Here is a 17,747-nt window from a genome sequence, read left to right as displayed (position 1 = left end):
TCGCAAAAATAAAGACTTTCTTCTATGTCTCCCATTTAGTTTTTTACTTCCTGCCCTCTATCTAATTGCGCACGTCACCAAAACCACGTGACTGGAAACAACCTACAGTATACATTAAGTCAGAAGTAAAGCTCTCGTAGGTGAAACCATACAACCACTCAGTATATGTGTGTGTGTTTCTCAGTATGACAGATTGCAATTACATAGTTCTTAGCAGATTACGGAACACATATTTTCTATTAACTGGTTGTTTATTAGCATTCATTTTAGTTTGCTGTTTTCTATTGCTATTAACGCCAAATGCCTTACTATCGGTAAGCATTAATTGTTTATTGAATGAATTGTTTACTATCATTATTGTTTATTGAGTAAAATCTATTTGATTTTAGTAAATGTGTGGCCTAAACTACAGTGTTACTAGTTTAGAGTCAATAAGTTTTTTTTTTCTTTGCATTCAGTTAGAAATTGTAACATTTTGGGGGGGCGAAAGTTTGCTATACAGTGAATTTGATAACAATACAGTAAATCAAAAAATAAAAATTAATGTTAAAAAAGTGAATTTAATAGAAATTAGATAATAAATACATTAAAGTAAAAAAAAATACTTTTTGTTGAAAACGATTAAATAAAAAAGGAAAAAGAGCAATATTTTCCCCCAAGATTCTCAACCAAGACATTACAATTCTGACTCTCTCTTTCTTTTAAAAGCAACATTTTGTGACAGCTTAAATGATGCTTTTCTAACATTTACAAGAAAAATCTGGCAGCAGGCTGATTGCACATGCACTCACAGACACTATTGGCTTATAACATCTACACCTACCTTGCTGCTACCCCTACCCCTCAAAGTGACATCACTTGCTCTATTGCATGGATATGTAAATGCATGCCTGAGACTGCAGCCAGACACTATTGATGCTTATTGACCCCAAACATTTTAAATGATGACTTATCTCATGAGCAAAGCTTTATAGTGTTGACATGTAAACAATGAGCATGAGGATGGAATATTGGAATGACGACAAAAGATGCATACAGCATTTCAAATGAATAATGAAATAAGTGTCAAGCACAGAAAGGTTGCGATGCAAATGTGCACAGTACCATGTCGATGTTGAAGGTCACTCTTGGTGCAGGAGATGCTGCTTCCACTTTGATGTCTGGCAGGTCCTCCCTTTAAAAAGACAAAAATAAATAACAGAAAACAAGGATTTGTAAAAAAAAAAATTAACCCATCTGCATCTAACTGTGTGTGTTTGTGTATTTTTGTGACATCAGGATGCAAATGTGTATAAATCATAAGTATGACACAGATATTACAAGGCGATGGAGAATTATGAATACATTACTTATGTCTTCATTACTCAAAAGGCTCATAAATCACACAAAACATATTTTTTTCAGAAGGTAAAACTGTACACAATTTCCTGTGAAGGTTGGGTTTAGGGATAGGGTTGGGCGAGGGTGATAGAAAATACAGTTTGTACAGTATAAACATAATGTAAACCAATCTAATGTCCCCACAATTCACACAAACAAACCTGTGTGTGTAATTGTTTATGTGGTTTATGATGACAAAATTGTATAATGGCTTGGGAATGACCTAGTTGTACTCTGTTGTTGGCCGATCGCATCGAAGGCGCATCTAACCGCCTTTTTTGTTGACAAGAATAAAAGAAGTGTGCTGCACTTTTAATGTTGCTAGGCAACCACTTAATCAGCTGAGTATTGTGCACGAGCGATGCTGTTAGAATTGTAGATTTGTATTATAATAGTATTGTGATATTTAAGATTTGTAAAGTGAGATCTGAATAACTCGAAAAAGCGGCCAGTAGTCTCAACTCCATCTGAATAGTCTCTGTAGTCATCTTGACAACACAAAAACTGTTGTCACCCCAACAGAAACCCTGCGTCTGCTTTTATTTGATTGGAGAATGAAGAAGTTGCGACTGGCATAGTGCACTTTTTACGCTCTGAGTTAACTTTTTTTTTTTAACTGCAGGTGACAAACTTATACCCTACGCTTATTGACATTGCTTCCAAGGTGCGCACTCAGTAGCCACATTTTAATAAAACTACAGTGCTTCATACTGAAACTACATACTGAATCTTTTTTTAAACAATATTGGCAATAGTATTCGGTCAATAAATAGTTACAGATTATCACCCAGCCCTGAGTAAACCATTCAAAAAAGGCATTTATCAGCGAAAGAGGCACTTTCGATGTGATCAAGGCATTTAAATGGTTTACAAGGACTTGTGCCAACGTTTTTCAGAATGTTAGAACCATATTGACAGGGTCTTTTTACATTCAAAGTTTCCAGTGAGTGTTGGATTTAGGAGTAGGGGTAGGGAAAGGTCATATCATAAGCTGTTTTTATGGTATAAAATACATTAAGCCTATAAAGAGTCCTCATGAACCACATTTACAAGAACATGTGTGCTTGTACCTGGGTCTATCTGATCTCTTCATTGGTGGTCTTCCTGCAGCTGAAATGCTCTTTGACCTGCTGTTGCTGTAGCTTGGCTTGTACCCTAAACCCCATTTGTCTTTCAGTGACGCAGCCTAAAATACAAAATTTCATCTCCATTACATTTACAATGTAGCAATAGGACATTAACAAGTAGGGCATAACAGGGCTGAATCACTGCTTTCTCACCCGCATACTGGAGCGCCGCAACTTTTTCCGCACATCCCGACGGATATCATTGACAGCAACTGATTCCAACTGCTGATATCTCTGGATTTCCTGATTTATAGTGCCTTCACTTGCTCCCAGTTTTCTTAGAGAAAGAAAAAAGAAGACTTTTAGCGATTTCTTTCAGACATTAGACAAATAATTAAGGTATTTTGTGGATTAGTGTAAGGTAGATGTTACTTGAGATCGTCAATGACTTTGGCCTGCTCATTGAGTTCTCTAATGTCCACCAGACGCTTAGAGAACTTTCGTCCACGAGCGTCGATTATCTGATTGCTCATGACTGCCTGTCTGCGCAGGTCAACAGACTCCTGTAAGAGGAAAATTACCGTCAAAATAACCAAACACACTTTAGATACAAGACACACTTTGGGGTGGGCGGTATGACAAAAATGAACATGCATATAATGCATTTTATACATATTATATTTAAACATTTTTATTATATATTATATTATACTCATTACATTTTGATATTTTGCCTCTTTTCTTCAAGCAACTAGAGTTAACCCATTTGCCAGCAAGAAATTTGGGTAACACTTTATAACTATACACTATGAATCATCTATCAAGCATTAGCAAATAGTAAATTCATTATTTGTTAAGCATTAACGCTACATTAATAAGCGTTAGTAAGCCGTTTATAAGAGCAGATACAAATGCTCTATTCTTGACTTACAAGCACATTTAAATTGTTCTTTCATATTTTGTAACTGATTGATTTTTCATGACTGAATTAAGTATCGCTTTATTTACAAATCATTTGTATTCAAGAGTTGTGTCCTGTGCAAGATTAGGAAACCAATTTGTTTTTGTCAAAATAAATTGCTGCACATGGATTTTTGTGTTTTGTGATTCTTCATCTCATGACAGGTATTTCTATGCTTTAGAAGAGTCAAAAACCTACTGTACATACAGCACCTTTAATAGGGAAACCAAAATAGGATGTTTCATTTCTGAATCATATGTTGGCATATTTCAACAGTTTTACAGTATCATTCCGCCCAGCCCTAGGTACAGACATGCACATTAGATCTGTTTTTAAACAAATGTTTAAATCACACAGACTGTTAAATCACAGTCAAAACAAGTGTTGATCATTACAGCACAGCACCGCACAGCAGACAAAACAAAACAAAAAAAAAATCACAACACCATCCCAAACAAACTGATTACAGAAGCACAGCCAATCCACGAGAAATTCATCCTTTGGATTTGGAAAACAAAGATGTTTTCAAGAAGTGGCGGCTGTTCATTTCTCATGGAGAGGAATCTTTAAAAAAAAAAATAAGGCAGCAGAAAACTGTGAAATCCAGACTCGCTCGACTTATTTCGGTTGCTCAAAACCAGAAATTCTAGGCAGATTTTAAGAAGGTTTTGAGCAATTTGACTGATCTTAAAAGAAACTTCCACCCTGAGAGAATGAACAATATGAAGAGAAGGAATGTGACAGATAAACAGAGAGGATTTGAAAAGCAAACGGAGGCTCTGAAGTACATACACAGCCCCAGGACAGGGGTCTGGGATGTCTAGTTCGTTCTGCATTGGCTGAGGATGGCAGGCGAACGCTTCTCGACTTTAGCCGAGTGATTGTGGACGATGGAGAAACGCTACGACACTCTGAAGGTGAGAGGGGAGGGGGGCTGGGGCTAATTCCCAGAATGCTTTGCACCAGCCGCTTCCTGAACGAAACTCTGGGACTGAGATCGCCTTCGGCAAACTGCAAACATGGGGCCGGTTGAACATAAAACACAAACGCAAAGCACTTCACAAATATTGAGTACAAATAAGCACAAATACACAAAAGAACACTTCACAGTAGGGCTGAACGACTTTAGCGTTAAAATTAACTGTTTAGATTTTGTTTTAGCGCTTAACATTTTCAGCAGTTTAACCAAATAAAAACCTACAATTTTTTTTAAATCAAAAAATGATTTCGCTGTTAACTCACAAAATTAAAAAGCGAAAGTTCAAGTGCAAAAGTCCAAGCGCATTCAAATGCAATTCTATTACCTGCATAATCCCAGCAACTTCCTGATGCATACATAATAGAACCAAACAATATTACTCTAGTTTACAGAGCTATGGTTCGGCATAGATTTAGATTTTCTGAATATATCACTATTCTCTCTTGAATTGATTCAGAGCTTAGTTTTAACAGCAGATGGCACTCTAGGCTAGATTTTAACCATGTACTACGTTACACCTACATTATAGAACTAAACAATATTACAATATTTTATAGAGATGTGGGCGAAAAAGAATTGTTCGCAAAATCGATTTGGCATAGATTTAGATTTTCTGAATACATCACTATTCTCTCTTGAATTGATTAAGAGCTTAGTTTTTAACCATATACTCCCTGATACATACATTATAGAACTAAACAATATTACTATATTTTATAGAGCTGTAAGCAAATATTTGTTCACGAAAACGATTCGACATAGATTTTGATTTTCTGAATAGATCACTGTTCTCTCAGGAAATGACTCAGAGCTTAGTTTTTAACAGCAGATGGCATTCAAGGCAAGATTTTAACCATGTACTCCGTGACACCTACATTATAGAATTAAACAATATTACTATATTTTATAGAGCTGGGGGTGAAAAATTTCGCGTTTTTTGTTCGCGAAAACGGTTCGCCATAGATTTAGATTTTCTAAATACATAATTTTCAATTGAATTGATGACGTTAGGGGGTATTCACATTTGGTTTCTTTTGCATGCTCAAGTTTGCTATTCTTTATGTGGAACCAAAACAACAATGGTGAAAGCAAAGTGACACATGCGCACAGAAAACCATTCCTATGTGCCTCACGTGCTGCAGCTGCTCTTGTTTACATGCACGCCGATAAAATATGTGCCACTCATGTGCTGTTAAATCGGATCGAAGGCCTTTTCTGTTACTTTTATGACACAAAGTGTCGACAAGCAGCAAGTTGACAAAACTGAAGCTTATAATATGATGATGATGATCTTATTTGGACTACGCATGGCTCCAGTTTTTGTCTTTCAGTTGCATTCTAGATTGTTTTCAGTTATTTATTAAGAATAATAATTGTATAATTATAATAATATTGTCAATTTTGATTTCATGCAATATTAGAATTAAACAATATTACTATATTTTATAGAGCTGGGGGTGAAAAATTTCGCGTTTTTTGTTCGCGAAAACGGTTCGCCATAGATTTAGATTTTCTAAATACATAATTTTCTCTTGAATTGATGCTGAGCTTAGTTTTTACCAGCAGATGGCACTCTAAGCTAGATTTTAACCATGTACTCAAATGCCCACGAGAGAGCGTTTGCCGATTTGTCGAGTCACGTACGTTGGCTCACTCTGAACAACTTTTCATTTAGTAATGATTGTTTTATGTTCAAGTAGTTATTGTAAGGAACAGGACACAAGCAGAGTACGGTTGTTTGTAAAGCCTACAGCGCCATTCACTGTTAAAAACTAAGCAATTCTGATTCAATTCAATTTGAGAAATATAATAAGTAATGCAGAATTGATTTCTTAAAACAATTTTGCCATAGTTTAAATACTATATAAAAATAAGTCATCCCAACAATGTCTGAAAACATCCATAATTTGATGCATTTTCTGCAAAAACCTTTACAAAGTGTACACTTTTACTGCTTTTGTGTTAAAATACTGTTATATTATTGCATATGCAAAGAATCGTTCAGCCCTAGTTCACATTTAAAGCACTGAACACTAAAAATGACATCAAAGAAACAGAAAAATACATGTCAAATAAGCACACTTTACAACATTGATATTGATGAGCATAAACTGCTAGTGAAATCACTGACCATGTGTACGGGTGGAGACATGCCGTCACTCTCGTCCTCGTCTGACAGGTCGGCCATGTTGACAGAGTTGAGGTCTGTGATGTCATCGTTGTCCTCTTCTCCAGTCAGAGAGGTCAGTGTGTTGCCCAGAGCGTTCAGACGCTTGCCAATGTTGGGATCCATGTGCACATCGATACCACACATCTTCCACAGGACGTTCAGCGTCCATGTCCCGGCACTGCTGCTCTCTGGAATATCAAAAGGTTTTTATTAAAGATAACGCAACAATTCTCCTGATGACTGAATTAAAATGAATATTATTTCACACTTACCTGCAGAGGCTTGTCCTGTTGTTCTGGAGCAAACTTCATATGTACCATCAGGCACAACACCTAAAAAGCCACAATGACAATGGTCTACATGCTCACAAATAATGCAATTATTATCATACTGAGGGCTTAACCGCATTATAATGTTTACATGTCTGGAGAAAAGCTCTTAATCCTGTTTACATCCATTTTCCCTTTAACATTTTTTCCCTAGGAATTGTGTTGTTTTTCACCAAGTTTTACTGGCCTCCGTTTCAATTTATTGCCATCTAATGCAAAACACTTCTGTTTAGTTGTATTTTCTGTCATCGAAATGTGATGTCAATGCCACTTCAGCTAGGTTTGTCTGTGCTATGTGCCATTTGTGGATGAGGGAGCAGTGGTGGGAGCGAGTTGTGCTTAAAAAATTTCATTCATATGAAGTAGAGGGAAAGTTTCATGACATGGATATCATTCAAAGAGCAGTATGAATCTTGTTTGTCTCTGAATAAGTCCGTAAGCGTTTTCAGCTTGTGCACCTGACCACTGGAGAAACAAGGTCCCTTGAAGTGCTTTGAAATGTGCAGTTTTTATTTGATGTTTGGCGAAATCTCAACTAAAAAATGAAGCAAGGGTGGAACAGAGTAACTCCTGCCCTTTTAAAACCAGTCAATAAATAGCTATCATAGATTTTACCACAGCTCTGCCAGTGAGAGTGGTTGAAATCAAGAGCATCAAATGAAAAGCAAATGCAGTGGCGGATTTAGGCATGGGCTATATAGGCCCAGGGTGGCATTTTGCTGGGTGCGGCACCGGGAGAGAGCGCAAAACAAAACAAAAAAACGTGCCAAAGTAAGCTTTGAGATACAATTTACTTTATAAAAATGTATTAATTTAGAGTGGTAATGCCAAAATAAAAACGTTAGGGGGTATTCACATTTGGTTTCTTTTGCATGCTCAAGTTTGCTATTTTTTATGTGGAACCAAAACAACAATGGTGAAAGCAAAGTGACACATGCGCACAGAAAACCATTCCTGTGTGCCTCACGTGCTGCTGCTGCTCTTGTTTACATGCACGCCGATAAAATATGTGCCACTCATGCGCTGTTAAATCGGATCGAAGGCCTTTTCTGTTACTTTTATGACACGAAGTGTCGACAAGCAGCAAGTTGACAAAACTGAAGCTTATAATATGATGATGATGATCTTATTTTGACTACGCATGGCTCCAGTTTTTGTCTTTCAGTTGCATTCTAGATTGTTTTCAGTTATTTATTAAGAATAATAATTGTATAATTATAATAATACTGTCAATTTTGATTTCATGCAATCTTTATCAATTAGATTTACTCACATGCATTCATGACCAGGTCGCCTCTGATCTCAGGTTTCCAGTCATCCCAAGTTGTCTCGAACCCCTCAGCAAATCTAATACAAAAGTTCTTGAAATGTCCTTTGCTGACCAGCGATTCAGAGGAGCAGGCTGTGATCAGCGTACTCTCGATGGTTAACACCAGCGCTGAACCAGTGTCAAAATCAATACTGTAATTGGCCTGAATACAATAGAAAAAAATAACAAACATGTAAAATCCCATGGAAAAGAAATATATCAAACAGTGCATGTGAAGCAAAGACAATATGATGAGTCATTCTCATCTCAATTTTTGTTTGTTTCTTTTAAAGAAGTGTTTTCTCCTCAACAAGGCTCTATTTATTTAATCAATTTTAATGTATTTTAGAATGTAAATTATTCCTGTGAATTAAAGTTAAATTTAATCAAAGTTTCTGTCAAATGATTCTACAGAAATCATTACAATAAGCAGATTTTCTGCTCTATTATGATCAGTCATTACATCAGTAATAATGGATCTTATAATTATCCAAAAACTGTGCTGCATAATTTTGTGAAAACTATGATAACTTAAAATTTTAGGAAAATAAAATTAAAAATAAAAGCATTTATTCCAAATAAAATATCTATTTTTATGTTATAAAGGTCTTTATTAGAATTAAACTTTCTTGAACAATGTAATGCCTCAATGAATAAGAGTAAATGCATGTCAATAGTACTTTTGAACAGTACTTTATCACACTTTACATATAGCAGACCAATTTTTCAACACCTATAAAAATAGCTTTTTTTAACAGCAGATGATTATGTTATAACGAATTCTGAAGAATCATGCAACACTGGGGAAATGTGCTGGAAATTCACAGGAATAAATTAAAATCACAGGAATAAATTAAACAAATTACGTTCAAAATGAGAACTGATTTTTTTTTATTGTAATTATTACAATTAGTACAATTCTACAGTATTTTACTGTATTTTGGGCAAATAAATGCAGCCTTTATGAGCGGACACATTCAAAAAAATCATAATGATGCCATAAAAAAGTGTAGATTATGCATTTGTGCAAGTATCCACCTGTGTGGCGCTGGTAATGGGCAGACAGATGCCCAGGTCATTGACTGTGAGCTGTAGGAAGAGTGTACTAAAGGCCTGGACGCTGGTCTGCTGAATGGCTGGCAGTTTGTCTACAACCTCTTTGGTGGCCATATGAATGTCGGAGTTGAGAGCCAAGCGTTGTTCCTTCCAGTTATCATAAGCAGCCTTATAGTTCAGCCAGAAGAGCACAGCTACAGCACACACATACAGTTGAAGTTAGAATTATTAGCCCCCCAAAATTAGTTTTCCTCTTTTAAATATTTCCCAAATGATGTTTAACAGAGCAAGGAAATTTTTTACAGTATGTCTGATCATATTTTTTCTTCTGGAGAAAGTCTTATTTGTTTTATTTTGGCTAGAATAAAAGCAGTTTTTATTTTTTTAAACACTATTTTAAGTTCAAAATTATTAGCCGCTTTAAGCTATATTTTTTCGATAGTCTACAGAACAAACCATTGTTATACAATAACTTGGCTAATTACTCTAACCTGCCTAGCTAACCTAATTAACCTAGTGACGCCTTTAAATGTCACTTTAAGCCGTATAGAAGTGTCTTAAACAATATCTAGTAAAATAGTATGTACATGTCATTATGGCAAAGATCAAATAAATCAGTTACTAGAAATGAGTTACTAAAACTATTATGTTTAGAAATGTGTTGAAAAAATCTTCAACTGTAAATACGCAATTACAAACCCCCAAAAATGCCAAAATAAAGAAGCATTGACAAACAAAAGGCAAAACATTGACTGACCTCTGTCAAAAGCCACAGGTTGAGCAAAAATAATAGGACGGCTGAGTGTGATCAGGACAGCCTCTTTGTCAGAGCTGCCACTGATTTCCTCCTGCAGAGCATTGCGCAAACCAATCCGAGTCCGGAAATAGGCCACCTGGTGGAAATCTGACCCCGCCTCCTCATACACCTGGAGGGAGAAAGTGTATTTAATGATAGCGCAGGCAAACTTATTCCTAAAATTCATATATTCAAGTCACTTAAAGTAAGTAAAATATTACTTGGTTTCTTTTTAAATTAAGTAATCTAAAAGCACAATATGAGGTATTGTTAATTATTTATTTTTATTAAGATAGACTTAAGATTGTATCATATTACTTTTAAAAGTAACTTGAGTTTCAAATGCAATGATTCTTCTTGATTCATGATGCATCTTTAAAAAGCTGTTCATAAACGTATAAAATATGTCATGTTTAAATAAATTAGTGAAACACGCTAAAAGTGCATAGCATTTGTGCAGAATGAGAGAGAACGTGAATATTTGTTTACTTCAGTTTTACTTTAAATTTATTTGTTCAGGTTTGATGTTTTTAAACAGCAAATGGCCGTATATTTTCTGTTTGTTTTATATGGTAGTTAATTTCTTTCTTAATACTGTTAAAAGTAAACTATTTGATGTGGAGTAAGGTGAACTAAAAAATTAAAGTGCGTAGACAAACTTTTTTTGTCTACGCACAAAAAAGGACTTGAAGAAGCCTAGCCTAAAAGTTTGTAGTAGTTTTAAAGTTTAAATAACTGAAGTAGTTTTCTTTTCATGGTTACTATAGTGTTGCTAGGTGGTGATAATGACCTAGTTTATTATCAAAAGGGGAAAGCTTGATCAAATTTATAATTGTGATCCTATTATTTAACATATTTAATAGATTTTATTTCTTTTGCTGCTATATGCTCTTAAGAGCTTTGAGGCGCAGTGATAAGCAACTGTAATGTGGTCCAGACATGCCTAGTATTACTTCAACTGTATGTTTATTTAAAAATAAATGCATACCTTCAGAATCCAGTATCAAACGTATGTATGTATGTATGTATGTATTGTATGTATAATCCATTTTAAATGATTTTGGAATTAAATTGAAACATGACTTTTACGCTAGCGCAACTTATCGAAGTTGTTTTACTCTCAACAGTTGAATTTTTTTACATGTTGTGACCAAAAGTCAATGCAATTTATTTTCCACTGTTTACAGTGTGGCTACCTGATGTTTGACGATTTGGCCCAACGCCAAGTTGAGATCCACTTGACATTTTCCAAAAAGCTTCAGGTAGTTGCTTCCTGTGGGAGTAGTTTTACACTGCACCCGATTGGACAGTTCAAGCTCAATCCAGCCTGTCTCAAAGCGCACCGCCCTCATAGAAGGAGTGGTGGCTGTCATTTGAATTCCCTACATCAGAAAAAACATGTTTAGAAAGACTTTAAACACTATTTATTTGCAGAAAGCCTAAACGAGCAATTTAAAGAAATTCAAACCTTAAATGTCAGATTTATAGAGTAAAGCAGGATTTTAGGTTTGTCACCATCTGTTGACACATCATGCTCATTCCACAGTGGGATTGGCTGCTCTCCTCCTACAGAAAAACACACATTTTATTAAGCTAGTGAAAAACTAGCCTTTCAAAAAAATTAAAACCTAAAAGAAAAAAATAATAATACTAAAAAATATATATATAATAAATAAATAAATATATATATATCTTATGCAAAAGTTTGGGCACCCTGACAATTTTCTTAATTGCAAGTCATAGCCTGCTGGCCATTCAAATCAGCAATTTCATTTGGATTTATTTTATATTTTAGGGAAAAGGCTACATTTCAGTACTGACATAACATTTATCAACAGATGCGATGCAATAAAGTCTTAACAAAAACAGACAGGTGCAAATATTTAGGCACCCTAACAGAACAATGACGTCAATCTTGTGTACGGCCACCTTTTGCTCAAATAACAGCCTGTAGACGCTTCTTAATCAGGAAGTGTTGATTTTGTTCACTTTGATTCGTTGGATGGAAACGCTGCTTTATTTCCACATCTTTTATACGATATTCCAGATTAGCACATACATTTATTTTGCTTTTTTTTTTGATGGAAAGATAGCTATTACCTACATTTCAGTCACACAAAGAACAAAGTCACGTACGAGAATGGCTTGTCCTTTTTTAATGAACAATTAGCTTCAATTCCCTGTCCTTCAACAGGGACATGTGCTGTTTTATTACTTTTTTTAAAAACAATTTTTGATTACTGCTTAAATTCTAAATGTCATATCAGCCTCTACCACTTGATCAATAATAAAGGCAGACACACAAGTGCAATTTTAAATCCATTAAAAACTTAACTTTAGAAATGTTATCTTAAACTGATTAACGTGTGTAAAAATGAGAACCTTCAAATGAAACATTTCCACAAAACACTGACTTAAGGTTATCTGCATTCTTGCTTTGTCAAATTTGTAGTAGAAGCTATGCTTTAGCTTTTTTTTCCATTTGATGCGGTTTCATGTGGAATAACTTCAAAATTACGGCTAGTTCCCCACTTTTTCAAGTGAAAAGTCAGTAAACGTCACACATTACATAACTTATTTTATTATACTTAAACATTTAAATACTTTGAAGGCAAACGTACGCATTAACTTGAGCAGCTATGTTTTCACATGCTAACTGTCTCTGTTTCACTGATGCAGTGATGTCGCTTTTTAAATTATATGGTCATATTTGTCATAACAGCTGGAGAAAAAAATGCTGATCTCTTTTTTTCAGATGTGGTCATGGTGACACGTTATATCTGTGCTCCATTGATAATGCCTTTTTATAGTTGCGGCATGCACTTAACTCTGAGTTGATCAACTCAAACTTGATTGACCTAACTCTAATCAGCTATTACGAAACCAAAAACTCATGAGTTTTTAATCTCTCGGTAAGTCAACTCAGAGCCTAAGTTTAAACTCGAGTTGGCTAAACCTCCTTACTGAAACAGGCCCCTTATCTGGCTTTCTCTAGAAACCAAATGGCATTTAACTGCGATTTTCTCTTATAAAGAAAAAGAACATGATTATGCAGCCACAGAGGGGTGGCCAAACTTTTGCAGAAGACTGTATATTTGTAATATACATGGATTGAAAATCCTCCAAAAAAAAAACAAAAAAAAAAAACATAAAAACTAATCTGAAATGATTTACAAAAATAACACAAAGTACAAAATAATAATAATAATAACGATGATAATAATAATAATAACAACGATGATAATAATAATAATAATAATAATAATAACAATAATAATAATAAACTAATACAATGCAAAAACAAACAAAAATCTAAATAAGACAAAGAAATAGAATACAGAGATAACAAACAAAAAAATTAAGTAAACAGTAATACAAAAGTAAAACACAATACAAAACAAAATATAAAACAAAGCTTAAGTACAAAAACAAAACAAAATGAAAACTAAAAAACTAAACAAAAATATAAAATAAAAAACAAACAATAAACCAATAAATAAAATCCGAAAAACAACAACTGAAGTAAAACAAAAAAGCTTTTCAAATCACAAATTAAAAAAGAAAACTATTAAAACAATTTATCAAAATAAATAAACAAATGGCATAAGTTACACACTTATGCCTCATGCCTCGTCTCACACACACCTGACACTTTCTGAATGACCTCATTGACCTCCTTCATAAAGACCTTTTGCAGAAAGACTAGATGGTTGAGTAGATCAGTGGTCAAGTTGTGTTCGAAAGACCCGATCTAAAACCAAACAAGCCAATTTTAACCATTACAACTGAACACATCCATCTTTTCCACTTGACACAAGTGACCAGCAATCAATGAAGCATTAGTGAAGTATCAATGTCTCACCTCTGCAACACAACGCAAGTAGTTCCCCTGCAAATAGCTGCTGTATTCAGGAGCCCAAGCAGTGTCGCTGTGGCCCTCGTGCTCCTGAATGATGTACTGTCCTGACATGGTGACAGGTGGCAGAGTCAGGCTGGCAGTGGGTGGCATTGCTGATACGTCCACAGGGGAAACCTTCGACTGGAAACACAGCTTGTGATTGGGTAGCTCGAAAGTAAAACGGGTCTGAGCACCTGTGAGAGGGAGACAGCCAAACATTGACCAATAGTAAGTATCAAAGTGTTTTCCACAAACTTGCCTTTAGTTGTGTAGCACTTCAAATAAAAATGTAAGCTTAGAAAATATTATGTACTATTTCTTCTATGCTAATGAAGGACTACTGGGACATTCCATTCAAAGAAGGAGTTCTCCTGGTGTGGCAGAGTTCCTCACAGCTCCAATACACATCTCTGCCATTTGCTCACAGTAACCATGTGCTTTTCACCATACACAATTCATTCAATCGTGATCTTCCTTTATACAACATTGTCATGTTTGGTGTCATTTGGCAGTTTATGACTTCAGCGTTGTAGTGGTTAAATACACTGACAGACATTGATATATTTCAGTATACAATCTGTTTACTATTGTAGAGTCATGGCCTGACGAGAGTATGTTATGGCTCATTTCCACTGACTGGTACAAACCTTTATTAGGTTTGCGTTTCCACTATCAAGAGTACCCTTTTTGTAGGCATGGTGTATGACAAAGTTTCAGTCGCTCACATACTGTATATGAAAAGCACTTCTCACAAAACAGATGCTTTACACACATAAATACTTGTGTATAAATGTTTATAACTAACTTTCCTATGAACAGGATTTGATTATAACTGCAGATCAATGACAGTGCGAAATAGCCTACTGTAATGTCTCTAATTATATTAAATAAAAAAATGAACATATATAAACACATACAGCTCCTTACAGTCTCCGATATGTTACCACTTACAGAAAAACTATACACAGCAGACATTTCATACTTATTTGAGTTAAAAACAACACACTATAAAACCTACAGACAGTGAGAACCTCCCATCTGTGTGTGTAATCTTCAGCAGCACATGTAGTCTCTGTTAGAGAGTCATTCCATCATTTCCAGTTTATATTAGTCCAAAAGATGATGATAAAAACTAAAACAAGGCAGTTTGTCAGTGTCTGACAGAATCGGGTTTCAAAATCACGTCAATAATCAAGCGCACGTTATTATCATTGGTTCAAGAAGTTTGTTATTTCAGATATAGACGAAGAAAGCGAAACCGCTCGCGCTTCAGACTGGCTTGTAAACAACTAAGAGGCACAGGGTAGATTCTGCTCTACTCCATGCCTTTGTCGCTGTTCATCAACATGACGACAAGGTTTGTTTGTGCCCGGATCGACCATGGCTCGTTATTATATGTATATATAATTACGCTGTAATCTCTCGCTATGTATTTCAAACATGGCGGGTTTTTTGTTTTCATTGTGGCTTGTTGCGCAAGCGAATGACGCATCTCTGTAAACCAATAGCATTCAGCTGCGTGTGTAGCTCTACCTTTTGGTACTCTTTCTCGTGTTTGGTTCCCTTTCGAAAGGGTGCCGAAAAAGTGGTACAGTACAGTACGGTACGGTTAGGTTCGGTATGCCTTTTGACAGTGGAAACGACCATAAAAGCGTACCAAACCATTTAGTGGAAACGGGCTATTAATGTACTTCTCCCCTACTTTATCTCCTCAACTTTGCTTTGAAGTTTAGCTGGTTTTGGGGGTGTGGTATTTCACTCATGTTTCACAATGCTTTGCTCAGAGTGTAATAAGGAAAGGTAACTGTTGATCTGGGAGAATGGCTTTTACTCTGTGTCTCCGGCACACCAGCGCGTAGCCCCGTATCCTAACAAAGGCAATTTCCCTTGAGGGTTCCAAACCATAGACTATACTAGTGAACAATAAATTTTGTGGTGAACTATCCCTTTAAGTAGATGAACAAATGCGGGTACCAGTCATGCCATGGCTCTTCATACGACCCATCTTGTACTCTGCTTTGAGCGAAGGCAACAGAGCTGCACCGATTGTAATCCCATCCAGCATAGCGCTGAACTTCAACACGATTGGCTTCTTCTCCAGCCCCTCAGGCAGCTGAGGAAACTCATTGGCCTCCACCGGCGTTTGGTTGATGCTCACTTCAGACGGCTGTGGGGTTGGTGTGTCTTCTCGATTGGGAGGCGGACTGGCATAAACAGATTTGAATTCAATATTTGAGGGATAAAACATGATTACGAAAGAAGAGAAGAAAAGAAAAGGGCTGGTCTCACGTGTTGGAAGGTTGACGGATGAGGTCTGAGATCTGTTTTGAGAGCTGGTGAGAGCTGCGGACCATCATGCTGTGCAGTGTTGCCGGGTGCTGCGGGATGTTGATGAAGATAGCTCCCACTTTAAATATGGCAGCGTTATTGGTCTTCAGCCCACGCTGTGCGCTGTATAAAGCCTGGGACTTCGCAATGTTACATTTCACCACAGTCCTGATAGACAAATAAACAAGAAGAACTTACTACAGATGCTCACTTTGAAAGCAGAAGCTACAGAGGAGTTACATAAAACCATGTCTGTGAAATGCAGATAGACAGACTTTGGGTGTACAGTATGCAAATATTCGAATGGCTGGAAAACAAGGGCTGAGAAAACCAGAACTGCAAAAAGAGAGATCTAGATGGATTAATGATGAAGAGAAATGACCATGATTGATTTAAAATGTACACAAAGTTGGCACTTGCCAAAATGTATAAGCTATTTAAAGGGATAGTTCACCCAAAAATGAAAAGGGAATTGTTTCCAAACTTATATGAGCTTTTTTTCTCTGTTGAACACAAAGAAGATATTTTGAAAAAAACAGCCACCCTTGACTTCCTTATACTATTACCGGTTTACAACATTCTTCAAAATATCTTCTTTTTTGTTTAACAGAACTTAATCAGGTTTGCCACAGGTGAAGGGTGACTAAATGATGACAGGATTGTCAGCTTTGGGTGAACTATGCCTTTAACATTGTCTTCCAGTGTTCTTCAAGTCAACCGGAAAACTAGGTTGTGTTCAAGTGCGGAGCGTCTTTGAGGAAGAATTAATCACTGGATATAACAACTTATGCCAGATTCGGAGCAAGTATTTAAAATATATTTCGAGATTTGTCGGAGGCCTGTAATAGCAAACAAACTCAATATGCGCAAGCAGAACTTTCTAATCTCTTTTCTGTTTTGAGTTATGAGTTTGTGAAATACTCTGTACTTATTACTTTTGGAAAAACTGGGAGAAATAAAAGAAAAAGTCTTCATAAGTTTTTTGTAAAGCTGTTTTTTTAAACTCTCTGCAAGTCTTTTACTGCGTCATTTCAAATCCACCAACATTTAAATTAATAAAAATTGTCTAATTATGTTTGTACTGAAGAAAAAAAATGTCATCTACATATTGTGTGGCCTGAGGATGAAACATTTTGGCAAATATTGAAAGCAAGAAAAAAAACACTGTCAAGGCTAGTGTTTTTTTTTCTTTTTCTTTTTTTTCCCCAAATAGCTTCCTGTTGTTAATCCTGTGTTAATACAACACTTTCACATCTCAAAACCACAGTGAAAACTACAAGAGGCCATGACAATTTCATAGAACATTTGATTTTCTTACATCTGAACTGCCTCTAAAGTGGATCAAACTTCATACTGATAAGGAAAAACACTCCACTGGGAAAACCTGTCCAGTGTATCCCAGTGAATTATAAAAAGTAAAAATGACATTGAGCTTCTGTTTACACTTTTTTATTTTAGTTTATTCGTTGTTTTT

At 35.7% G+C, this 17,747-nt stretch overlaps 1 protein-coding gene across 51 annotated transcripts in view; it reads right to left on the bottom strand.

Moving 5' to 3' along the window:
- kiaa1109 (KIAA1109) overlaps positions 1-17,747 on the bottom strand; it is a 202,070-nt gene that overhangs the window by 58,438 nt on the left and 125,885 nt on the right. For 50 of the 51 annotated variants that reach the window (XM_021480620.3, XM_073919725.1, XM_073919724.1 and 47 more), the window contains 15 exons: positions 16,235-16,441; positions 15,920-16,149; positions 13,910-14,139; positions 13,693-13,798; positions 11,516-11,613; positions 11,244-11,429; positions 10,009-10,177; positions 9,234-9,445; positions 8,160-8,358; positions 6,830-6,889; positions 6,519-6,745; positions 2,880-3,010; positions 2,661-2,784; positions 2,451-2,566; positions 1,105-1,174 (listed from right to left, as the gene is read on the bottom strand). In XM_021480620.3, coding sequence (XP_021336295.2) covers positions 1,105-1,174; positions 2,451-2,566; positions 2,661-2,784; positions 2,880-3,010; positions 6,519-6,745; positions 6,830-6,889; positions 8,160-8,358; positions 9,234-9,445; positions 10,009-10,177; positions 11,244-11,429; positions 11,516-11,613; positions 13,693-13,798; positions 13,910-14,139; positions 15,920-16,149; positions 16,235-16,441 — 2,365 coding nt within the window. Of the gene's footprint in view, positions 1-1,104; positions 1,175-2,450; positions 2,567-2,660; positions 2,785-2,879; positions 3,011-4,200; positions 4,420-6,518; positions 6,746-6,829; positions 6,890-8,159; positions 8,359-9,233; positions 9,446-10,008; positions 10,178-11,243; positions 11,430-11,515; positions 11,614-13,692; positions 13,799-13,909; positions 14,140-15,919; positions 16,150-16,234; positions 16,442-17,747 lie in introns of all 51 variants that reach the window. The other variant, XM_021480617.3, reaches the window with a different exon arrangement.

The sequence above is a fragment of the Danio rerio genome, chromosome 13 (assembly GCF_049306965.1).
Source record: "Danio rerio strain Tuebingen ecotype United States chromosome 13, GRCz12tu, whole genome shotgun sequence".
In the NCBI taxonomy this organism is placed as follows: domain Eukaryota; kingdom Metazoa; phylum Chordata; class Actinopteri; order Cypriniformes; family Danionidae; genus Danio; species Danio rerio.
The sequence above is the reverse complement of the archived record's forward strand: the minus strand, read 5'-3'. Positions and strand labels throughout refer to the sequence as shown.